This window comes from Triturus cristatus, chromosome 9, assembly GCF_964204655.1.
Source record: "Triturus cristatus chromosome 9, aTriCri1.1, whole genome shotgun sequence".
Lineage (NCBI taxonomy): Eukaryota > Metazoa > Chordata > Amphibia > Caudata > Salamandridae > Triturus > Triturus cristatus.
In genome coordinates this window covers 768,491,545-768,518,292 of record NC_140592.1, presented here as the reverse complement: position 1 = coordinate 768,518,292, position 26,748 = coordinate 768,491,545, and the positions used below count along the sequence as shown (strand labels likewise).

Here is a 26,748-nt window from a genome sequence, read left to right as displayed (position 1 = left end):
GCGTCGGTACTGTTCCCGATCGGTATCGATAGTTATTTGTTAGTTTACTAACTTCAAAAACAACTTTTTCGCATCTTACCCGACCATCGACCCGACATCGACGATGGAATCGAGGACACCATTAAAGCGGTGTCCTGTATGCAATGCGAAATATCCCCATGTCGACGTCCACTCGGTGTGCAACAAATGCCTTTCACCGGACCACGACGAGTCCACATGTATGGCCTGTGCCCGATTCCGATCCAAAAAGACTCTCCGGAATAGACTAGCAGCGAGACTTGAAGCGCAGCACGCGGCACCGGCCCCGACCAACATCTTCAGCGCCGAGGACGAAGAGGTCGAAGAAGTGGAGAACCTACCCTCCAGCCCCGCTTCCGAACACGACTCCGGATCGGAAGACATCGAAGAACAACTCTTTCACAGAGACGAAGCCGACACCGAGGTAGGAGACTACAATGAGGCCTTAGGGGCCGAAGAGAGTAGCTCCGGTGACGAGCAAGGCCTACCCGTACACACTGAGGATATCCCAGTGCGTCAGTCTCTGGCTCCGGTCGAGGTATCGCCTTCGGGCCTTACCCAAGACCTATCCTGCGGTTCTTCGGCCCCGCCCTCTGGCCCGGCCTCGGACACTCAGCGGCAGCCATTACTACCCAAAACGACTGGTTTCCCTTCACCGAAACCGAAAGCCGTATTGGTTCATCAGAAACCGAAACTGAAAGTGACACTGGTCGGATCGAAACCCACCACACCTTCGACGCCAGCCAAACCCGTCGGCACCGACCGCACCAAACGGGACTTCGGTGCCGAGCTTGCAGCAGCCGACGTCGGCGCCGACACACGGAAAAAGACCATCGGTCCCACCAAACCGCCTCGGCTCCCGGCACCGACACAATCGGCTCCGGCCACAAAGGTCAAAATGGCTGCTGCGTCTCACACTGCTTCGAAAGCAGCACCAAAGGCACACTCATCGACGCCGTCGACAGCTACTACCTCTCCTCGACTCGATGACCCAGTGGCGCCGAAAAAGTCCACGCCCGCCTCTACAGAACCGGCCGGCGCCAAAGAACCGTCGGCGCTCCAGGTGCGGCAAGTTGCAGCGTCCTTGCAACGCATCAAAGACAAGGCAGCCCTCCAGGACACGTCAGGCTCCGAGCCGAAAAAAGCTCAAAAAGCTTCTCCGGCACCGGGCAACATCACTTTTGGCCTACCACCATCCACGGCCCCAAAACTGTTCGAAATCAGGACACGTGTCACCCACACCAGGATCACACCTGCCGAACGCTCTCCTGTGGAGACGTCACCATCGCACATCATCGATGCCGACACCAGCAGAATGATGCTCCACAAGAGGAGAATAACTTTTGAGCCAGCTTTGGACTCCTACCGGATCCCACTAAAGAAAAAACTGCCAGTGGATTCGGAACCAGTTCTTTACGAACCTCTCCATACCTCTTACCAACATCCACTGTCCTTCTCTCCAACACACTCCGAAACCGACGTTTTGGAGGACTACATGGGTGACCACGTCCCCTACCCCGGGGAGATGGACCCTCAAGGCCAACAGGACCCTGACCAGACTTGGGATGACCCTGTAGACCCAGGTGCACCTATGGATGCGCAGGACACGCAGCTATATGGCGCAAAAACGTCTCCCACAGAGGACACTGCCGCATTCAACGCCCTCATTGAACGCGCTGCGGCCAATCATGGTGTGCAACTCCACTCTGACACCATCGAGGACGATTTTCTCATGGATACTTTCGCATCCTCAGAAAGGAATATCAAAACTCTACCCATGTTGAAAGGTGTCCTCAAACCAGCAAAGGACATTTTCAAAGAACCCACCAGGGCAAGAGTAATAAACCCCAGGATCGACAAGAAATACAGGTCGGCGCCTGGGGACCCTACCTACATTAGAGGCCAGTTGCCTCTGGATTCCATAGTAGTCGCGAACGCTCGCAAACGGGCGCACTCGCAGACAACAGGGGATGCTCCTCCCCCGGACAAGGAGTCCAAGGTGCTAGAGACCTCCGGCAAACGGGTTGCGGCCCAAGCAGCTAACATATGGCGTATTGCCAATACTCAGGCGCTCCTCTCGCTACGATCGCGCACATTATGACACATTAGAAACATTACTCCAACATCTCCCTGACCAATACAAAGAGGGAGCAGAGATCCTCATCAGGGAGGGACAACTCCTCACGAACGCATCCATTAAGTGTGCACTGGATGCCGCAGATACAGCTGCCAGAGCCATAAACACTAGCGTCATGTTACGACGACACGCCTGGTTACGAATCTCCGGATTCAAACCTGAGGTACAAAATAACATCCGCAACCAGCCGGTCAACCCTGACTACTTATTCGGGCCAGAGGTTGACACCACCCTAGAAAAAATAAAAAAGGACACAGACACTGCAAAGTCCATGGGGGCTCTCCAAACGTAGACCTTTCGGAGCGGCTCCTTTCGTCGCCCCGGAAATAGAGGAGCAGGTAGAGGACAGGGGTCACAGCAAACCTACAACAAAGGAAACACAAAGTTCCTACGATAAAAACACCCGGGGTGGATATCGTGGCTCAAGCACAAAGGGCAGAGGACGCGGATATGGCAACACCAGGTCCTCCCCCAAGAACAAACAGTGACGCCCTCTCCCTTCCTCCCGACCACATAACACCTGTCGGGGGAAGGCTACAAAGGTTCCTGTCCACGTGGAACTCCATCACCACGGACAGGTGGGTCAAAGATATTATCAAACGCGGTTACTGCCTAGAATTAACCTCCACTCCGCCCACAATACCGCCAAAACACCGTCCTATGTCCTCAGAGCACTTAACGCTATTACAGCAGGAAGTGCGAAGTATGCTACAAAAAGGCGCAATAGAGGTCGTACCCGTCCACGAGCAAGGTACGGGGGTGTACTCCCTGTATTTTTTAATACCGAAAAAGGACGGGTTACTCAGACCTATACTAGACCTGAGACCCCTCAACAGCTACATTCTCTCGGAGCATTTCCACATGCTCACCCTGCAACAAGTCCTACCACTGCTCAAACAGGGAGACTTCCTAGCCACGCTAGACCTCAAAGATGCGTATTTCCACATACCCATTCACCCATCACACAGGAAATATCTCAGGTTCACCATTCAAGGGCAGCACTACCAATTCAAGGTTCTTCCCTTCGGCGTGACAACAGCACCCAGAGTTTTCACAAAGTGCCTGGCTACTGTGGCCGCACATCTACGGAGGCAACACATTCATGTCTACCCCTACCTCGACGACTGGCTTGTTCAAGCAAAGTCAGCCCAGCAATGTGCCAGCCACATGTCCCGCACCATTCACCTTCTTCACAGTCTGGGGTTCTCACTAAATTACCCAAAATTCCATCTCCAACCCGCACACGTACAACAGTACCTAGGTGCGACCATAGACACTCTGGCGGCCACAGCTCAGCCAAATTTAGTGAGAATCAACAGCATGCAAATGCTGATTTCCAAGTTCAAACCCCAACACTCCCTTCCCGCGCGAGTGTTCATGCAGTTGATAGGCATGATGGCCTCCTGCATTTTCATAGTCCCACACGCGAGACTACATATGCGCCCGCTTCAGGAGTGCTTAGCACGTCAATGGAATCAGGCTCAAGGGCAACTAAAAGACCTAGTGTTGGTGACCGGTCGGGCATACAACTCTCTGCATTGGTGGAATCCACAAAACCTTTGCAAGGGCCGACCGTTCCAAGAGCCTGTTCCACAGATAATACTGACAGCGGACGCGTCTCTCCAGGGATGGGGAGCTCATGTACTCAATTACACAGTGCAGGGACTATGGACAACACAACAAAAGAAGATGCACATCAACCTTCTAGAACTGATGGCAATCTTCCTGGCTATGAAAGCATTCAAAGTACACTTGTGCAACAAAGTCGTGTTGATCCGGACGGACAACATGACCGCCATGTACTACATACAGAAGCAGGGAGGAACACACTCTCCACAGTTGTCTCATCTGGCTCAGAGCATGTGGAAGTGGGCCATTCAGAGGAACATGTTCCTCATGGCGGAACACCTCCCCGGCAAGGACAACCAGATGGCGGATCTGCTCAGCAGACACAGCCACCAAATGCACGAGTGGGAGTTACACCCATCAGTACTCCAGCCGTACTTCCAGCAGTGGGGTCATCCAGACATAGACCTATTCGCCACAAGCGAAAACGCAAAATGCCAAAGCTTTGCCGCCAGGTTCCCACATCCGCAGTCGCAGGGCAATGCGATATGGATGAACTGGTCCGGCAGATTTGCGTACGCTTTTCCCCCAGCACCATTGATACCGCTGGTGGCACGCAAACTCAGACAACACTCACTGACACTCGTCCTGGTTGCTCCAACGTGGGCACGCCAGCCATGGTACACCACCTTTCTCGAACTTTCCGTGGTGCCGCATCAAAGACTGCGGATCAAACCCGCGCATTTGACGCAGAACCATGGAGAGATTCAGCACCCAGATCCGCAACAGCTGAACCTGGCAATCTGGCTCCTGAAGTCCTAGAGTTTGGCTACCTCAACCTGCCACCTGACTGTATGGACATCATCAAGGAGGCCAGGAGACCCACTACAAGAGCTTGCTATGCAGCCAAATGGAAAAGGTTCGTCATTTATTGCAGTAATAATGACATTAACCCGCTAGACGCATCCATCCAAAACATAATTTGTTACCTCTTACACCTATACCGTTGCAATCTGGCATACACCTCAATACGTGTCCATTTGACCGCAATATCAGCCTATCTCCAGAACAGGCAGCACCTCTCCTTATTCAGAGTGCCAGCCATCAAAGCATTCTTGGAAGGACTCAAACAAGTAATTCCTCCAAGCCACCCACCAGCGCCAATGTGGAACCTCAACTTGGTCCTCACACGCCTTATGGGTCCACCCTTCGAACCTCTACACTCATGCGAGATTCAATTCCTCACCTGGAAAGTAGCTTTCCTAGTAGCAATCACTTCTTTGAGGAGAGTTAGTGAACTCCAGGCACTAACCGTTCAAGAGCCATTTATACAGGTTCACGCCAACAGGGTCGTACTACGTACCAACCCCAAATTCATGCCCAAGGTGATATCGCAGTTCCACATGAATCAAACTATTGAACTGCCTGTTTTCTTTCAAAACCCACAAACTGTCGCAGAAAGAGCACTCCATACACTAGATGTAAAGAGAGCCCTCATGTACTATATCGACAGGACTAAGGTCTTTAGGAAGACTAAACAACTTTTCGTTGCCTTTGCACCACACCACAAAGGTAACGCTATCTCCAAAGCAGGTATAGCCAGATGGATCGTTAAATGTATTCAAATTTGCTACCAAAAGGCTAAACGCACATTAACGATTCCCCCACGAGCCCACTCAACACGTAAGTTAGGGGCCTCCATGGCTTTCCTGGGAAACATTCCTTTGCATGATATATGTAGAGCAGCCACATGGTCCACCACACACACATTTACCAAACACTATTGTGTTGATGTGCAATCAAAACAGCAGGCAGCTGTAGGACAGGCTGTTCTCAAAACTCTTTTTCAGACCGCTGCAGCTGGCACTGGTAGCCGCCGCTAATAGGAGGTACTGCTATGTATTCTATGCACAGATATGAATTCAGCAGCCCGCATGCTTCGAACTGAATATGCTACTTACCAGTATGCATCTGTTCTTGGCATGTAGGGCTGCTGACATTCATATCGCCCTCCCTCCTCCCCGGCGCCTGTAGCAGCTGCAGCTCTCAGAATTACTGTAAGCATGGTCATCACTTTCTGTATCTACTCCATCACTGCCACAATGGCGAAAAACAATCTGAGGATGGAGAGGATGCCCATGCGCACTGTAGTCCAGGGGAGGAGTCACCTATCCCAGGATACCTCGAAGACTCTTCCAGGACAACAACGTGCAAACATCCGGACCCAACACTAGGCGGCGATCTATGCACAGATATGAATGTCAGCAGCCCTACATGCCAAGAACAGATGCATACTGGTAAGTAGCATATTCAATATCCCTACCTAGACGATTGGTTGGTAAAGGCGAATTCCTACAACCAATGCAAACTACATGCTCCGCGGGTCACGCACACGCTGACAGAACTAGGATTTTCGATACACTGGGGGAAGTCCTCGATAGAACCAGAACAGGTGAAGATCTTCCTGGGCGCACAGATCAACACCATTCAGGGCAGGGTGTTCCCCAGCGAGAAGAGAACCTTCGCACTGCTGAAGGAGACGCGTCAATACCAGAAGGATCAACCGCTGACTGTGAGGACAGTGAGCAAACTCATGGGGATGATGGCGTCCTGCATTCACCTAGTCCTCAATATCCGACTCCACATGAGACCATTCCAGGAATGGCTACAGCAGCAATGGTCACAGGCAACAGGGAGTTGGGAGGATCTAATGGTTGTAACGCACGCAGTGCAAGAGGAGATCACATGGTGGAACAAAGAGAACATAACAAAGGGGAAACCATTTACACCACCAACTCGAACAGTGACCATCACAACAGACGCATCCCAAATGGGATGGGGAGCGCACATGAACCAGCTCAAAGTGAGGGGTTTGTGGACACAAACTGATGCGATAAGACACATCAACTACCTGGAACTAAAGACAGTGTTCCTTGCCCTAAAAGCCTTCCAGAGACAACTGTACGGGCAGAGAGTGTTGATACAAACCAACAGCACCACAACAATGTTCTACAACAACAATAAGGGAGGCACACAATCTGTCCCACTACAAATAGACCTCCTGGCGATACATCTACCAGGGAAGGAAAATGTGAAAGCAGACAGACTCAGCAGACAGACATCAGCATCCCACGAGTGGGAGCTCCATACACAGGAAATGCAAAAGCTATTCAAGAAGTGGGGGACCCCAAAAATAGACCTGTTTGCAGCACACCAGAAAGCAACAGCCAGGGCAGCAATCCCACCGCCATGGAATCTCAATGTTGTTCTCACATAACTTATGAAGGCGCCCTTCGAACCCATTCACAAGGCCTCTCTACATATGCTCACCATAAAGACAGCTTTTCTGGTAGCAATCACCTCGCTACGTAGGGTAAGCGAACTGCAAGCGCTAACACTACAAGAACCCTACATTCAAATTCACAATGACAGGGTGGTAATGAGAACAGACCCACACTTTATGCCAAAGGTGGTGTCAAGGTTCCACTTAAGCCAGACAATACAGATACCAAGTTTCTTCCAGAAACAATCCACAAGCGCAGAAAGGTCACTGCACACTCTGGACGCTAGAAGGGCAGTGATGCATTACATTGAGAGAAGTAAAGATTGTAGGAAAACAAAGCAATTCTTTGTGTCTTTCGCAAGCAGTTGCTTGGGAAGACCGGTAACAAAAGGCACCATCGCACGATGGATCGTAGAGACAACACAATTCTTCCACAAGCAGGCAGGCCAAGAACTACAAGGAGCAGCACTCTACCAGAAAAAAGGGAGCAACAATAGCCTTCCTGGCAAACGCACCCATCCAGGACATTTGCCTGGCGGCAACATGGGCCTCAGTGCACATGTTCACTTAGCACTACTGCGTGGACATACAGATGAACAAGGAAGCACAAGTAGGACAAAAAGTGCTTCAACATATATTCAACAACCAATGCTCCTGTTCCACCCAACCGCCACAAACTTAGCAAACTGCTACAAAGTCTATGCACAGCATAGTGAATCCAGAAAGATTCACGCTGCAAAACGAATAGTTTCTTACCTGTCGGTGTCGTTTTGCAGCTTGGAGACTTTCTGGATTCACTAGCGAACCCACCCACCTCCGCCAGAAAGATGAGACCAGAAGAAGGGGATCAAAAAAAAAAATGGGAAAAGACTTTGATAAAGAAGATCATGAGAAGAAAAAAAAACAGCCCAAGACAAGAAAAAAGGAATCCGAAGATGGCGCCCAAAGGTGGGAGCTTCCGGAGGAAGCACGCCAACGTCACGGGAGGACACCAAATGGTGGGACGTCGACGCCCACCTGGGCCACGAAAAAAAAAAGAGAAAAAAACACTACGATTTCGGACCCAACCACTAGACCGCGGAATAATGCACAGCATAGTGAATCCAGAAAGTCTTCAAGCTGCAAAACTAAACAGACAGGTAAACTATTTGTTCTGTTGCAGTACACACAGACGCACACATACACAGACTTTTTTTGCCTGGCTTTTGATGCAACTTTGAATGTAGAGTACTGGGTCCCTGCTGCCCAGGTTTGCAGTTTGTGTTCTTTCCTTAAAACCGATCCACAATTGGCCCTTCAGGCCCCCCTGTAAGTCCATAGTAAAAGGTACTTGGGGAGTTGGGATTGAAGAAGGCCCCCTCACCTAGGCCATGCAGACTGCCACTGCAGCATGTATGGCCTGGTGTAGACAAAACAACAAAGTAGACTTGGCACGCTGCCCGTGTGGCGTTCCAACTAGCACTGTCCAGGATATAGTAATTCACCCCTCTAGCTGGCCTTACCAGCCCTAAGGCAGGGTGCACTATATCAGAGGTGTGGGCATATCTTCATGCGCAGCTATGCCCCTAAAATATTGGAGTCTATTCCTTTATTTTGTAAGTGCCAGGGAAGCCATAGAGAGTGCTTGGTCTGGGAACTTGACAACTCGAGTTTCCCAGTACCATGATCAGGGCTCGAAAAATCATTAAAAATGCACTAGACCTGCAGGTCTAGTAACCTACAAACTCTCCTCGACCCAACTGAAATGCACTTGACATCTAACCTGAAAGCTGAGCAAATGTGACATGTTAACAAGATTTAAAAGCATTTTTATTGCTCATTTACTTTGTGAGCAATAAAGATGCCTTTAAATCTTGCTATCTTGTCACATTTCCCCTGTTTTCAGAGGCAGAGGTCAAGTGTCAGTTTGTATTCCGAGTAGGACCTAAAAATAGCTCGTCCTGAATTAAACTAAACTCGCAAATGCGAGCGGTCGAGTGAATTTGTCGAGCCCTGCATGATGGCTTCACTGAAATCAGCAGTGTTTGGTACCAAACAACTCTTTGTAATAAATCTACACTGATGCCAGTGTGAGATTTATCAAACCATGTACTCGGAGGGCACCGCAGAGTTTCCCCCTGAAAACCTACTGACCCTGGTGTGGTCACTGACTGGCTTTAGGCACCCTGCCACAAACAGACATGTTGCTGGACCGCTGGGTGGGGAGCCTGCCCTCTGGGACCAGAAACAATGCACTTCCTGGTCGGAGGTGTCACACCTCCTTCTCCAGGATGGGGCCCAGTGTTTGAAGGGGAAGCTTCAAAAACCTGCCGCCTCTGTAATGCGACTCACAGCCTCTGCTGCTAGCAGCAGATGGCAGCCCCCGGTTTAAACCCCCATTTTGGGCGGGAAAACCGGCGAGAGAACTTATGACTAGCATGTGTGCCCACCTGAGGGGTGGAGTTGGCAAGGTTAAGCTCACTTTTCAGTTCCCTCCATCTTGAAGATGAGGGGACTCTTCCAATCAGGGCTAGGGCTATGCCCCCTCCCATATGAGGGTGACATAATAGAGAGTGCAGTCACCCCAGGTGAGGTGCCCATTCATGCTACTGATTCTCCCTTAAAACGCCCCCTAAATCTAGTATTTAGGAAGCTTCCTCAGACCTTGAAGTGAGTTACCTGCGACCTAAGAAGGAGGAAGAAGACTCCGTGCATGAAGCCTAAAGATGACTTCTGCCTTGGCCCCAGCCTTACCGGCCTGTCTCCAGCTTCAGAGACCCTGCAACAAGATGACGCCTGTCTTACAGCCAGCGACTTCCAGAAACCCGAGGAAGACTGCCTGAGCTTTGAGACGAAAAAAACCAAACTACTGAGGACAGAGGTTCTATCCCCCCCGAAAAACAACACAAATGACTCTGGTGCCTTCAAGATCCGCAAGTCCTGCACCTGACGCCTCAAGTTCCTCAGCCACTACTGGACTTGTGGTTACGATCACTAACTCCTCCAGGACTCCACGACGACTTCTGCAGCCTGAATCCCGAGGCTCCCCCTGACCACGACCGTCTATGGTAAGAAAACTGACGTCTAAAGGCACCCGAAGCCCCTGGGCCTTGGTGAGCTGAATGAATGGTGCCCCTGCGACCCCCTACATCTCTACTTACCTCTGCTTTAGTTGGTCTCCCTTCTGCAACCTCTGGTGCGATGCGTGCAGCCTGTTTGTCCGGTGCAAATTGTCTATTGTAACACATTGGGTGCCCAACGCTGAATTTGCACCCTGCACCTGGCTGCCCTTGTGCCGCCGGTGGTGGATGTTTGGTGCCACTTTGAGCCCCCGCCCCATGCTTGATCTAACCCCCAAAGCATGGTCCCTGCAACCATTTTACCTACCTGTAAGCAGTGTGGCTTCGAGCACCCCCAGTCTCCATTGGAACGCATTGGGCCGAACGCCAATTTTGACCTCTGCACCAGGCCGCCCCTATACCGCTGGTGCACTTCTGGTACTCACCTGCCCCTAGCCTTTTGCTGATCTTTGATCCCGAAGACTGGAACTGTAAGTTGGATACTTACCTGTATAATCGCGTTATTGTTTTCCTCCACAGGATAACATGGAACTCTGAAATTTGCGCACTCTACTTTTGAAACGACAAAGTATTTTTATTTAAAAATGTACTCGCCTTATTGCGAAGATCTTGGTTTTAAAATAAAACACAAAGCTTATTTTTTATAAAATTTGTGTGGATCTCCATTTTGAGTCATGTGTCAGTTACTGGTCAGGTGTGTGCAATAAATGTTTTACACACCTCTGTTCTAGGCCTAAGGCTGCTCGATCACACTACCAATATTGGAGCATCTTGCTTTAGCATTGAGCCCTGTACACTTTTGGGGAATCTCTGGACTCTGCACAGTATAGCCACCTAGTGGCATACCATATATAGAGCCAGCTTCCACTAAATGCCTCCAGATGGTAGACTGGATCTGGAGATTTTTCTCAACAGTTACCTCGTGCATCGGCAGGTGGCATCATACGGCTCCACGTTGGCTCCATCCCGCCGCAGAAGTAACTGCGAATCCACATATAACCGCCACCCCCACACACTGGCATAATTTTCTTTCTTTCCGAGCCTTCAGACACAGATCTGGAGCTAGCTCCAGCATATTTTTTGCCATGTGACCAAAAATAATTCTTTCCAATTTTCACACAGTGTGTATGCTATAGGTCTCCCCTTGAGAGTACTGGCAGGAAATTAGATCGCTTAACCACATCAAGACGTTTTAGGTTTTTTTTTGTCACTTTCAGACAAATGCGTTTTTTGTGGGTTTGAGAATTTTGGTTAATTTGAAAGGGTTACTATTAAGTAAAGCTAATTTTATACTGAAAATTCGGGGAATTGGTACAATCTGCTCAAATCTACGCAGAACGATCAAATAGTCCTAACCCATTTGGAAAGAATTTCTCAATCAATCTATTATCTTTTCAATCTTCAGCAATGGCGTTTTTTAAATAAAATGAACTAGAAGGCAGTAAGAGCAGCTAACTTAAGAAGGATGGCCTTTTTTAGTAAATGGCATATTTATTTTACTCTGGTCAAACTTAATAAAATCTACCCTGCAGTTAATCCATGCTGTTTTAGAGGCTGCCAGGTTCTAGGAAATTGGCTACATGTGGGATTTACTTGTACTAAAATTGCAAGCTTCTGGGAAAATGTTTTTTCAGAAGTAAGAAGACTATTGGCAATAGGTCTCCCCTTTAAGGCTTCCACAGCTCTTAGGCTTAGATGAAGCTCAGAGCCTCTTAACATTATCTCAACGTCAATTTATTTTTATTGCTGCTTTGGTAGCAAGATCGTTAATTTTGGCAAATTGGAAATCAGCAATAATCCCAACTCTCTCCCAATGGATACATAAAATGAATAAAACATTTAATCGGGAAACCATGTATGCAGGGAGAGTTGGATCTATGGTTAAAGTAAATAGAATATGGAAAGAATGGAAATAATGGAAAGTTTCTAGTTCGATGAGTTGCGCACATTTTATGAGTTTTCTATGCTTATTATATTCTTTATGTATAGTATGTATCTTGAATCTTGTAATTAATTGGTGTAATTTATGGAAGGAGTATTATTAAACGTTTTATATGCTACATTTAAAAAATAAATCAAAAAGAGTACTGACGTCAAACTCTGCAAGGGATATCATAAACAGATGTCAGTGACACACCCTCAGTGAATGGTGGCTCGCGGTTTGTGGGTCACTGCGAGTTGCACAGCTCAACCTCAACACGTTTGTCTCTAGTGGATAGGTACCACTCACACCACTCAATCATTCAACAACTGTGCCAGGTAGAACCCGACGGCTATCCAGGACTCCAGGGCCAAGTTGTACATCACAGTCCGAAGGTTGAAGTAGAGTTCACATTCTCAAGGCTGTTCGGGAGAAGACTGATTCCAATTCACCAGGCATGTCGAAATTAAAGTATAAAGAAGCACAAGAAGTCAAAACGTGACTGCCTTTTTCTCCCTCAGTCTGTACACGTCTTGGGCATCAGTGCGCCTCCCAATCTCACTTCCTGTCCCTATCACAGAGCCAATCCATCAGCTCATCCAGATCCACCCCTAATTTCCGGGTCTATTAGCGACACCACAACAGTTTGAAGCCTTCAAAGAGGCAATGTTGTGCATATTTGGCACCCTTCTGGTTCCCTCTGGCGAGCCTATTGGCCCCAAGGAGGCCTCCAGTCAGACTACTGCCTGCGGATTTATCCCCTATTCAGTCTGTGCCTCTTTTCCTCTCTGCAGAGTCTTCCCCAGACTCAGACTCTTGACTCCTGTCCACACTTCTCACCCAATGCTGAGACTCTCGCCTCCCCCCTTGCGAGAACTCTAGCAATAACACCACAGAGGAAGAGCAGATTATCCTTTTAGACTCTGAAGTGAATCTGCCATGTCCCTGACCTAAGTCGCCCCCACATCCACCCCAGGCACAACCCATCCAAATGACCATGCTGCAGAACTGCTCCAGAGCATCCACTCTTCCTCCTTCTGCATAGTACTCCAAGTCTTGTGGTGTAAGCTTCCACAAGCAGGTTGAATCCTAACTCTGGATTCCTTATCTGCAAGTGCAGTAGCGACAAACACTTGGAGGCCTTTGGCAAAAGAATGTTCTCATCTGCCAACCTCGCACTCAGATCAGTCAATTCAAGTTCTCTCTTAGTACTCTACTTGCACTTGTTATGGGGCATGGTGAGCGAGTTCTTGCTCGGGGGTCCGTTAAGAGTTCAGTGCAAATTATACATGATTCTGTGAAGTAGGTCATCACATCTGGACTTGAACACCACCAACTTCTTGGGCTGTACAATCCGTACTCTATCAGCATGGTGCTTCGGTATCATGCATGGATAAGATCCACAGGTTTTTTCTATGACGCCCAGGCATCACTGATCGAAATGCCTCCTCTGGGCCAAAGCAGACTTGGCCCTAGAGTTCTTCAAAGAAAGAGTCATTTAGCGTGCTTCCTTGGCCTTTTAGCAGCAGCGCCGCAGTAGCCGCAACAGTTCTTCCCTTTCCTGGACTTCAAAGAGGGCAATCGGCAAGGCTATGCCAGGCCCTCCTCTGCGACAGCACACCTCTCCTCAAATTCTTTTGAGATGGGGATTGGGGATTCTTCTACCATAGTCCAATACCTGAGGGGAAATGTAGCACCCAGTTTCCTGTACACTAACCCCTCCCATACATAACACCCCACCGCCACCTCTTTAAAACCCTATTAGCTTGCCCTCCTGTTGGAGGCAGGCTAAAGTATTGCCTCCAAGGTTGGCAACACATCACATCAGACGGATGGGTGCTTTAAATTGATGAATGCCCTTTTCTGACTTTCCTTTCACTCATGCCACCTACAACACAGCGACTTCCGAAGAACCACTAGTCCATACCACAGAGGCAAGTCCCAGCTCTCTTGGACAAGGCAGTCATCGAGAGGGTGCCAGCACTGGAACTAGAGAGTGGATGCTAATTCCATTATTTCCTGGTGCTGAAAAAAAAAGGATGTCCGACTTCATCCTACTTTAGATCTTTGCCCTCTGAACTTCCTGAGAAAGGGCAAGTCATGCTGCTCACTGTCACAAGTTCTATCTCCCTGGATCTAGGCAACTGGATTGTGGCTTTGGAATTGTGGTCCATCTACTTTTACTTTCCCGTCTGCAGTCTCAGACATTACCTGCGGTTCCAGTTGGGCCACAACCATTTCCAATTTTCTGTGCTCCGTTTTGGACTCGCCAGTGCCAATTTGGGTGTTCATGAAAGTGATGGTGGTGATTGTTGCACATTTTCGGAGGTTGGGTTACCAGTCTTCCCATACTGCGATGACTGGCTGCTAAGGGCAGGGCTCGTCTCAGTCATTCGTGAACCACCTCCAGACACAACAACAAACCTCCTATCTTCTTCTAGTTCTCAGTCAACATGACATGGTCACACAACACCTTCGCAGACTCCTGTTCATCTGAGCCATTTTGGATTCTGTGCAGTTTCAAGCCTTCCCTTCGCCTCAACGAGTTCAGGAGATTTGGGCTGTCATCCCAGTGTTTCAGCTCTTGGTTTGGATCTAGTGGAGAGTGACTCTGAAGCTTCTTGCCCGTCTAGCCTCCAGTATCCTGTTAGTGGGCCTTGCCAGGTGGCAAATGCTGGTTCTGCATTGGGATCTGAATTCTGTTGAATGAGACTGCTAAAGATCTGCAGTAGTGGCTGCTAGACTGCAGTTGGACTGGTAACAGACTGCTCTCCCTTCCCCACCTAGAGCTGATGGTAATTTTATCTGAAAGAAACTATTAATTATAGATTCCTTACCTTAGAATTACCCCCAGGCGTCAGACTGGATCCGGAGAATTTTTTGTCAGCAGTACCCCTGCGCGTCGAAAGGTGGCGTTGGTCGGCTCCGCGTTCATAGTTGGCGTCATGGTCACTGGCATGACGTTGCGGTAGCTACTTGGACGCCGCCCTTGCACGCTGACGTCGGTTCTTTCTTTTTCCGTGCCAGCCAGCGCAGATCCGGAGAGAACGGTACCTCTAGTCACTTCTTGACTGACTTGTTGCCGACGTTTGCCGACATCGTTTTTGAGTCTTAGACTCTGGTGCATGTCAGTGATGCCCGGTTTCAAGGCTTCCGGTTCCTGCCGATGGTTGATGTCGGTAACTGATCCGCAACGCGTGCGTCTGTTCTGTCTGCAACCTGACCATGACTCCAAGTCGTGTTCCGACTGCCGGACCATGAACCCGAAGTCTTTGCGAGAGCGTTCCTGAAAGCTCGAGGCCTGACAGTCCGCTCCGCGCCCCTCGATGTCCCGGCCACCACCACCAATCTTCTTCCAAGTCTTCGCACTCCTCCGGTAAGTCTAAGCAAAGAAGAAGTCGAAAAAGCATTGTCGCTCTTACACTTCTCCCTGTCCGTCGGCAGATGTGACGAGGTATGCAGGTGGTGCCCCTACTGTGGCCCCGCGTGTGGAGCCTGCTGGGTCAACTCCGGGTTTCCCTCCCTTCCCGGGACCCGGTGCGACCCCTGCCCAGTTTCGGAATCTCTACAAAGCGATGCATGCCATCTTTGGGCAGCCAGACTCTGCCGGCGCCCCTTCTGGCCCCGCAGACTCGGCTGGGGGCCCTGGACCTTCGACGTAGGTGGCTTTGGCCCCGGCACTGCTGGGTCCGCTTCGGTCCAGGCCTGGATCCCGATGGGTGCCAGTCGACCTGACTACACCTCCCCCGGCGCCCACTCCTCCGGCACCATGTCTGCAGCTGACCCCCGGTTGTGTCCCCAGCAGGCGTCGACCCCGGCCTCCACCCCGGCGTAGACTCTGAGCCGGACTGGCGTTGACAGACGCCGGATACGGCGCCGAGGGATACTTTTGTGCCCCTGTTCTACCCTGGTTCTTTAAGGCCAGATTGGCAACCAGAGGAGGGTGAGGAGGACTGGTAGGGGTCTGGAGACCCTTGAACTGCCCATTTGGGTTAAGAACCGGACTGGAGACTAACAGGGGGAAGCCAGTGGGTCTGGATAACTCACCAGACCTTGGCATGTTGTCTCCTCCTACCGTGGCTACGGAGGAGGGGAGCGTCTTACGCAGTGGTGTTGCATAGGGCGGCCGAGGCTCTCAACCTCGAGCTACCTAGGATGGCGGTCAGGACTAACCTCCTGACAGAGGTGCTTCAACCGGCTGCGAGCTCTTCGGAGACCCTGCTGCTGTTCAATGAAGCCCTCACTGACATCCTTTTGGGCCCAACACAGGGGCTCCTGTGGACCGGATGATCGCCCGACGCCACCGGCCGGCTCCAGGCGACCCCACTTCCCTTTCCCAACACCCGACCCCACGGAGCTTGGTGGTCCAAGCCTCTACGTCCAAAGGCGCATTCCCTAACGCACCACCTGATAAGGAATCCAAAAAGCTGGACAACCTCGGGAAGAAGATGATTTCTTCCTCCAGCTTGGGACTGCGGTCGGTAAACACCGCATGTCTGTTGGGCTATTACACCCACTTCATGTGGGATACAGTGGCGCAGGTGCTACCCCAGTGCCCAGAGGAGGCCCGGCCTGTACTCTCCTGTGCAGTTGCACAGGGAAGAGACGCAGCCAAGTTTACCATTCGCTGTGAACTAGACACCGCCGGCTTGCTATGTAGGACACTTTCCACGTCTGTGGCCTTTCAACACTACGCCTGGCTGAGGTCAACTGGTATTTTAGGGGATGTCCAAGCTACCCTTATGGACATGCCCTTTGATGGCCATCGCCTGTTCGGCGACAAGGCAGACAACGCTCTAGAGCACTTTAAGGACTATCGGGCTACAGCCAAGTCCTTGGGCCTCTCCACCACCCGCCGTGCGCAGTCTGCCTTTCGCCATGTTCCTTAGGCTTCCTCATCAGCCTTCTCTTCAAGTCCCCTGTTGTAAACTGCTTCCTTAAGGGCATTACTGATCTTTTTCCTCCTGTTCCCTTCGTAATGCCTCAGTGGGACTTGAACTTGGTTCTTACCTACCTTATGTGCACTCCCTTTGAGCTGCTTCATAACTGTCCTCTCAAACTTCTTACTCTAAAGACTGCTTTTCTGGTTGCCATCACCTCTGCGTGAGGGTGAGTGAGCTGCAAGCCCTTTTCTCAAAACCTCCTTTTCTGGCTGTTCATCCAGACAAGGTCATCCTTAGAACCAGGCCTTCCTTTCTTCCAAAGGTGGTGACTTCTTTCCACATTGGACAATCCATCACTTTGCCCGCCTTCTTTCCGCCTCGGCATCCTTCTAAGGAGGAAGAGAGGCTCCACCGTCTAAATCCAAAATGTGTGCTTTCCTTTTATTTGGATCCACCAAATAATTCCAGGTGGATGACTAGCTCTTTCTTGGCTTCATGGGCGCCAAAAAAGTTCGGGTTGTGCACAAACTGACAATCTCTAGGTGGGTCGTTTTGTGCATTAAAGCTTGCTACTCTTGGCAAAGAAGGAGCCTCCAGTTGGACTGCGCTCCCATTCCACCAGGGCGACGGTAGCAACCACTGCTTTGGGACGGCAAGTCCCCCCTCAATGACATCTGCCAGGCAGCTACATGGGCATCTCTGCACACGTTCACGAAACACTACTGCCTGGACAGCCAAGTCTGGAGAGACGGCTTCTTTCACGTTCTGTTCTCCAGGACTTTCTGGTGTGAATTTGGTTCGCAGACCCACCTCCGGGGTTAGTATTGCTGGGGTATCTATTCTAAGGTAAAGAATGTATAACTAATTGTCTCTTTCAAATGAACAAGTTACTTACCTTCGGTAAGAATATATCTGTAAGAGATATAGATTAGTTATAGATTCCTTACCGTCCCACCCATCCTTCCCGTTCTGCGAACTGACTTCTAGGGTCAGGGAATCCCTTTCAGGGCCCTAGTTTTGTGCACCAGTGGTCAGTGTCTTGCATGGCTCTGCGCTTCTGGCGTGGAATGTCATGTAAAAGAACTGACGTCGGCACGCGAGGGCGGCGTCTAAGTAGCTACCGTGATGTCATCCCGACGACTATACGTCAACGATGAACGCGGAGCCGACCGACGCCACCTTTCGACTCGCAGGGGTACTGCTGACGAAAAATTCTCCGGATCCAATCTGACGCCTGGGGTAATTCTAAGGTAAGGAATCTATAACTAATCTATGTCTCCTATAGAGATATCTTTACCGAAGGTAAGTAACTTATTCGACTGCATCATTGCTGGATTGTGGAGGTCATCTGAGCAAAGTGGAGATCAAATGATTCTGGTTTCCAGCAGAGGCCTGCCTCCACATCAACTTGTTGAAGTTGTGGGTCGATTCACTTGGCACTGAAAGTCCTCCTCCTGTCCATCAAGGGGAGAACTGGCGCTAGTCCTCACGGACAATATCTCAGTCATGTGGTAGTGCAATAAGGAGGGTTGAGTGGAGTCATGGGTCCTGTACCAGGAGGCTCTGTGTCTCTGTAACTGGCTGGGTTGTCCAGGCATTTCTCTGGGTGTACAATAAGTAGCGGGATCTTTAAAGCTGGGTCGGACAAACTGAGTTGGCGAATGGCAATTACTCAAGCAGCGCAGGGCATCTTCTGGCAATGGGGAAAAACTTTACTCCATCTTTTCGCTACTATTGAACGTGCAGTGTCCATCCTTATGTGCAATTGAGTACCCAAGGTGGCTCTTCCGCAAGGGTACTTTCTGCCTACAGTGGAGCTCTGGAATACTGTAAGCCTTCCCGCCTCTACCTCTCTTGCCCAAAGTTCTGAAAATCAGAAACAAGCCCCAGGTCAACTTAATAGTCACAGATTGGTCCTCTACAGTGTGATACCCAGAACATCTGGCCTTGAGCATCTTTTCTCTGATCCGGCTACTGTTACGGGAGGATATTATGTCGCAGCAACATGGCAGAGTCCTATGTTTGGCTGTGCAGTCTACACCTCCATGCGTAGACTGAACGGCGACAGTTAACTGCTTTTGATCTTCCTCCAGAGATAGTGAATGTTATATTGGCAGCCAGGCCACCCTCCACCTAGAGCATCTATGCTGTACCCTGGAAGAAGTTTATCTCTTGGTGTACCTCTCTGCACATATAGCCTTTGCAAACTTATCTGTTCAGTGTGGTGGTGTTTGTTCTCTCTAGTCCAGCAATGACTTGCTGTGACTACTGTTTAAAGGTTATTTGTCTGCCCTCGCAGCCTTTCCATGGTAACCTACTAATCCTTATTATTCAACCCAAACCCTTTGTGATGCCACAGTGGGCCTTAATTTGGTCCTCACATTCTTGATGTGCACTCCGTTTGAGCCTATGCATAGTTAACTTTTTTCTTTTTTTTTACTTTAAAAACATTGTTCCTCATAGGAATAACTTCAGTTTACTGCGTGATTGAGTTGCATACATGCCACCTTCTTTTCAGACAAAGGGGTGTTCAGGAATAGGACTGCATTCTTGCCTAAAGTTGTAACATGTTTTCATAATTGCACAGTCCATTACCTGTCCGGCTTTCTTTGTTCCACCTCATCTTTCGGAACAGAGGCTACATCTGTTGAATCCCCAAAGAGCTTTTAGCATGTATAGTGATCACTCGAAGGAACAAGGAAGGGTTAGGCGATGCAGAAAAGAACAATTTTAAGGTGGATAGTCTTCTGCATAAATATCAGCCATGCAGTGGCTAAAAGCAGCCCCCAGGGGGGTTAAGGACTCGCTGTACAAGAGCCAAAGCTACTACCACTGCTCTGATGTGTAGAGTGTCTGTCTTGGACATCTGTCAAGCTACTACGTGGGTGTCTGTTTACACGTTAATGAAGCACAATGTCTTAATGGTGCAGTCTGATAGGAGGGGCACTTTGCTCATTTGGTCTTGCAGGACATTTTGGTCTAAGCCATTTCAGACTCACCACCTAGAGAGGAACTGCTTTGGTATCTATTCACAAGGTGACGAATCTACGGATGGAAATACTGACCCTCCTTTCTCCCTGTTCTGTCGAATGGTCTCTCTTCCACCTAAAAAGTTCCCAAGCTAGACATTTGCATGCTGTTGTATTATTATTATTATTATTATTTTTTAATATGGCTCTTTGTCAGACGGCACAGACGGATTTCAGAAGTAAACTGACATCAGCACGCAGGGGTGGCAGTTATATGTGGCTCGGGTGTCCCTTCCGGGGCAGAACCGAGTCGAGACAGAGCTGCAAAGGACCATCTGCTTGCTTGCGAGAGAATTGCTGAGGAAAAATCTCTGGATCCAATCTGGCACCTAGGGATATTTCCATGTTGAGGAATCTGCAGTTAGAGTATCCACAAGAAAGAGCCTTACCGAAGGTAAGTAACTTGTTCGTCTAGCACGAAGGAGACCGCTATCTTGTGCTGCACTCAGATGCGTTCCGGCCCACACCAGTCCACATAAACGCATAAGAACCAACACCAAATTTGTGGCCATTTATTACTGGTTTGTGTGGTGGGTGCGGGTTTCAGCACCCACTGTTACCTTAACTCCTATTCAAAAGCTTCACATATAAATGCCTTGAGACAGGTGATTTGATTGTCTTTAATAAGTGTTTTTTAACTAATCCTTTTGAGAGGATGCACAAAATTCCCATTTAGCTATTCTTAAACATCTGTGGATTTGAAAAGTTTGTCATAAGCAGTCAGATACCACTTTTTCTTTTATTTCATGTAGATGTTGTGTTAAACACTATGCATTTTTCCCCCAGGTACGCCCATCAATAAGCCACCTGTTTTAGGCTACAAGGACCTTAATCTGTTTAAGCTTTTTCGACTTGTGTATCGACACGGAGGGTGCGACAATGTAAGTATAATTTTCTGACAGTGCTCTAGTGGTGTGATTATTAACCTTTTGAATTCAGTGGAGTCCTACTTTATCAATACTTTAAGTCAGGGAACCTTGCCTAGGCAAATTCTTCTATTTGGACCTTAAACAAAAGAAATTGCAGAAACAAATGTATATCAAACACACAAATAATGAAATTGTTTATTCATTTCATAGACCAATAACTATTCAAAAATTGAAATTTTAATCGAGAGGTTGTTGTATTTCAAAATGTCGTTTTGTTTTTAAAAGATGAAGCGATACGCAAGCCTCTAGCATAGGGCTTTATCTTTTTTGTTCCTATTGCCTGTTTTGTTTATTTTTAGTGCATCAGTTGAGGCCACTAGTTCTCCACCAAAGTCAAGCTGACAATACCAACTCATCTTTTAGCATTCATTTTCAAAGTCCTTCCTGTTTAGAGTGTTTTAAACTTTGCTTTTTTAAGGATTTATTTGCTAATATTGTTTAATTTTCTAAACTGTTGTCGACCCCCTGTGTATGTGTCGCAAACCCCAGGTTAAGAACCGCTGCTGTAGTGTCTTTCTTACCAGTTTGGGCTGGAAGTGCAGTTAAAAAAAAAAAAAAAAAAAAAAAACCCTGTTGTTTTCGTGTGTGGGGGGAATGGGAATAACTTCTTAACAATAAAAGGTTCTTCTTTATTTTTACTATTGTCTTCTTTACACGGAACATGTCATTGGGTAGACTGACCCAGGAATTATTTGCGTGTGCCAAAATCTGTATTTGTTTATATGCATAGGGTATGGTCATAATATTTCTACAAGAAACCATGTCAACTAAATGATACTAAATAACTCAATTAGTTTATATGGGTACACCTTGAAGATGTTGTCTATTGTCCTTTGCTTGGTGATAAAAGACTGACTGAGATTGCAGACCTAGAATACTTGCACATATTATATAAGACACCCTGATCTTTTACAGCACAGAGTGGGGGTGGGGTCAGGATGGATGTCTGTTTTGAGGATGGTGGGATAGATTTGGGCATTATCTGTAATGGTGTTTCATTCGGAGGTTGTGAGGTGAGCATTTTTGACTAAAGAACCCATTGCACATATTTCAGTTTTAAAAACCTTGAAGAGGTTATCCTGATTTACTATATCTATAATGTATGTTTTTTTTAGTAAGTTCGGATTTCAGTTTGGGAGAGTACTTGTACCATGTACTCCATAAAACAGCCTTATCCTCCTAGTTTCCTTAAAATGCGTTACTGATGAGCTGAATACGTTTTTCCCCACCACTGCTTTGTTAACATGAGATGAATCTATGCTAAAATGCAAAAAGTGTTGGAGATGGTAGAAATCTCCTCCTCCATGCTCGAAAAAAAAGCATTTACAAAAAAAATATTTATGTACTTTTAAAAAGCATGTAGAAGACCCAGACATGCTGTATATAAATTACAATAGCAAATGGTGAACAATTGGAGTGCTAGGTTCAGAGTTTGCTGTCGATTAATTGGTAGTCCTAGTAGAAAAGAAACATATTTTGTTCATTTATTTTTATAAATCGTTTTGTTTGATTCAGTACTTTGCAGGTGGCAATTGACCACACTCCCCAACCAAAATGGTTAAGCTATTATACTTGGTGTCTCAGGGGAACCACAGTGCCTGGCAAATTTGACTTTTTTTTTTAACTGGCTCTCCGTAACTGATTTTCTATAGAAGTAAGAGATGCAAGGGATGTGATGTTTGGAATGCTCCACTATTGTGATAAGTCTTGATTCTGCATACAAAAGTGCCTCCGTAGGAGCCGGATGTAATTTAAGAATAAGCACAGCAATTCAGTAATCAAGACTTATTAAGATCAACTATTCGACCACCATTTGAGGTGTGCTGCTGGTTGCATTGGTTTGATTTCCACTGCATTTATGTGAGCGTTAAGTTTGTATCTTAAGTGTTGAGCAAAGAGCTATTTTGGGTTTTAGTTTAGGTTTGTAATCCCATATGGTAAGAGAGTCAAGCCTTGAGTGGATTGAGAATGAGCTCTGTGGAGGGTAGATGAGAAGGATTTCATTCTTTAGAGGGTTAGGCTCTAGATTGTGAAAACTCATCCAGAACTAAGGACCTATATTTTGTAGGGGGCTCCACCCATTATCAGTTTGTGGCCCTTCTATTTGGGCCAACATCAGCCCATTGTATTTTCACAAAGGTCATTCTGATGGTTTTGGTGAATCTTCGTAGGTTGAGGATTTATCTGTTGCTATATACTTTGATTGCCAGCTGAAGGTGGGCTTCCCGCGTCTCTCAAACTATGTTCAGATCATGAGCACAGTGCTCTTTGACCTGGGATTTGCAATCCAACTCCCCAAACCTTACCTCCAGCTCCCCCAGCTGCGCTACCATAAAGATGAAATGCAGGGCACCGTGTATTTCAAGGGCTTACCTCTTCCCCAACGAGCCAGAGATAATGAGTTTATGATCCTGACATTTCGGGTGGGAGCTATCCTATCGGCACTAACATTCCTATGTCTTTTGAGTCTGCTCGCTGCTTGCATGTTGCTGGTTCCCCATGCTTGGTGGCACATGTAAGCACTTAATGACGTTTGTATTTTCAGTGTGTTCAGCACTGGGTGGGGACGTGGAGTAGAGGGGTCCTAACCAATGCTTAATTTGCCAAACAATTAGTGCTGGGTCCAAAGTTTTGGTCAGAAGCCCACAGCCCACTATGAATATTTGGGGTGCCTACTACCGAGGATGATAGTCTTGATTCCACCTGATGCCTCTTTCATCCACCACAAGACTCCCTGTCCCTTTATCTCACTGTTGCAAGTTCTTTTTTTTTTTATCCCTGCTCTCTCCCTTTGTCACTGTTTTTTTCCATCAGTCTCTAGGGACAAATGAAGTGTTGAGTGGTTCCCTACAGTCCTTGTTAATCAAACCAGTTTATTCTCAAACCTCTTGTGTAGGAAAGTGCCCCTTTTTGCGTCGTTACCCCCTAACATTTTGCCAGATACCTGATGCCAACTTGACTGTGTGCTGGGAACTTGCTAACCAGGCCCCAGCACCTGTGGTTTTTCCTAAAACTGTACCTTTGTATCCTCTAATTGGCACACCTCAGGGCCATCCGTAAGTCCCTTGTAAAAGGTACCCTTGTTACCAACGGCCTTGTGACCAGAGAAGGCTTCTGAGGGCTGCAGCATGTATTATGCCACCCTCCTAGTTCCCTCACATTAACACCCCCACCCTGCCAGTGCAAACTGGGTGTTTCGGCGCAGACCAAACTAAAGAGTTGGCATGGCACACATCTGTGTGTGCCATGCCTACCAACACTGCCTGTGGCATGGGTAAGTCATCCCTCTCACAGGCATTACAGTCCTAAAGGCAGGGTGCACCATATCCAGGTGAGGGCATAGCTGCAAGAGCCATATGCCCCTACAGTGTCTGTGCCATTCACAGACATTGTAAGTGCAGTGAAGCCATTTTGAGTACATGGGCCGGGAGTTTGTCAACACAAACTCCACAGCTCCATGATGGCTTTAATGAAGTCTGGAAAGTTTTGTATCCAACTTACCCACACTGATGCCACTGTTTGATTTAATGAAAAATGCACACAGAGGGCTTCTTAGAGATGCCCCCTTAAAAACAACCAACTCTGGTGTGGTTTCTGACTGGCTCCCAGCCATCTGCCGCCACCAACAGGTTTCTGGACCCCTTGGTAGAGAGCCATCTGCTCTCTGGGTCCGGGAACAAAGCACATCCTGGGCAGGTGTCGTGCTTCCTCCCCCAGGATGGTTAGGGTCCTCTAAGAGGGAGCTTCAAAGGCCTGCTGCCATTGTTGGCCACCCCCAGCCTTGCGAGAACCTCCTGGAAAACCTAGCCAGGAAGGGAGGTGTGCAAACCTTTGGGAGGCGAGGTGAAGCACACATCTCAGTCCCCACCATCGTGTAGATGGGGGCACCCCCCCCCCCCCCCCAAACAGGAAGAGGCTTATTCCCCCCGCTCCCACTGGAGGGTGGCATACTTGGGGTGTAGGTACCCCAGGGAAGGGACTCATTGGTCCCAACCTGCACACCCCTGTAATGACCCTAAATCTAGTATTTGGGGGCACCCTATTCAGATTTGACGTGACAAAAACTAGACCGAAGAGCCGTGGTGCAGAAGAGGACGACGACAAACTGCTTTGGCACCAGCCCTACCGGCCTGTCTCCTGCTCGGAACCCCTGCGAGCTGAACCTGCCGTGTCCTGCAGCCACCAGCCTCCAAGATCCCTGGGGACCTGCCCTGCCTTCTAAATGAACTCTGATCTCTCGTAGACACCGGATTTGTCCAACACCAACCCAGGATTCCAGACCCAGCCGGATCCGGAGTCCTCGCCACTCTGCACCCGACGCCCACGGCCTGAGTCAGAGTGGCCCAACCCCCCAGCGATCCTGACCGAAGTGCCAGCGTTAATGACCTCCACCGACCACCTCCAAGACACCTGCAGCCTCATCCGTAAGAGTCCCCTCCCAACCGGGACCGGAATGGATGAGAAGAATCTGACCTGAAAGGACACCCCTGTACCCACAATTCCCTAGGTGCCCGACCGACTGTGTCCTGGTGTCCAGCTACACCCGATGTTCATCCTCCAGTCGTTCGTTCTCTTCATCCAGTCTTCTGGCTCCAGCCTACAGTTTTCATCCGTGACCGTCGTCCTCCATTGGAAAGCATTGGGCTCCCGGCATATCCTGAGCACCCTGCACCTGGCCAACCCTGCACGGCTGGTGGTGTGGACTTGGTGCCAACCTGGGACCCGTTTTGCCCTGACCCTAATCCTAGGAGCTAGGCTCCTGAGACAGTGGCCTGCCTGTGAGCAGTCCTCAACCAATGTGCCCCCCTAGCCCCATTGGCACCCTGCACTTTGCACCCGGCCACTTTAGTGCCAATAATGGTACCCCTTGGGTGCCAACCTGAAACTTGGGGAATCCTGGTTATACCCCACAAAACTGCAATCCTTAAACCGTTTTGCACACTTGTAAACTTAACTTTGTTTTCACCATAGGACTGAATGGTCGTTTTCTTTGAAAATTCATCTAAGTTTTGAACTGTCTTGTACTGCACGAAAAGTAACCTATTGCCTTCACAAGAGTTAACCTGCTTACAAATGTCCTGTGTTTAAAATGTGTTAGGAGTGTGTTTCTTACCAAACTAGAACAGTAATCTAAAAGTAATTACAAGCATTTTTGAACAGTTTACAAATCGTTTTCTTCATTTAAAAAAGTAATCTGAATGTTCCTACAAAGTCAGTGTTCAAGTCACATTGTATGAAGAGTTTAACTTACCTGCTACTAAGTAAATCTTGGTTCTAGATATAAAACAACAAAGTAACTTTTTATACAAGCAATTGGTCCGGATTCAGTCTGAGTGTGTGATATCATTTCTTGCCTGAGTGTGTACAACAACTGCTTAATACTACCCTCCTGATGAGCCTGACTGCTCAACCACAGTATTCTCTACTTTAGCTTCTGCTATACTTCTGGGAATACACTGGACTCTGTGCACACTGTTGACTTTTAGTGGTCCCCTGCAGTTCTTGTTAATAAAACCAGTATATTCGCAAACCCCTTGTACATGTACTTTTGAAATAAAGAGCTTAAATCTGTAATTTCAGTAGACGTTCGTTCCCTTAATTACTTTTTATGTATCCATGAGGTTTCAAGTACTTGTACTTTGAATTTTGTTTTGCACTTTGATTGGATGCAGCGCTTGGTGTTATGCAAGAATGACAGCATTGTGTAATATTAATAGTAATGGTGGTTCAAATGATTTGAACACTTCCGCTTTAGTGCATCCAGTATCTACCAAAATACTTTTCTTTTCCCCAGATTGACAGTGGAGCTGTGTGGAAGCAGATTTATATGGACCTTGGCATCCCTATTCTGAATTCTGCAGCATCTTACAATGTAAAAACTGCTTATAGGAAGTAAGTTTTTAAAAATCCGGTACATATTCTG

The 26,748-nt window shown here is 48.2% G+C and overlaps 1 protein-coding gene across 1 annotated transcript in view; it reads left to right on the top strand.

The window, feature by feature from the left end:
- The window catches only part of ARID4A (AT-rich interaction domain 4A), a 326,144-nt gene that overhangs the window by 185,623 nt on the left and 113,773 nt on the right, over positions 1–26,748 (top strand). Inside the window, exons 13-14 of the mRNA XM_085626128.1 lie at positions 20,683–20,777; positions 26,620–26,717. Of these exons, the coding sequence (XP_085482254.1) occupies positions 20,683–20,777; positions 26,620–26,717 (193 nt within the window). The remainder of the gene's footprint in view (positions 1–20,682; positions 20,778–26,619; positions 26,718–26,748) is intronic.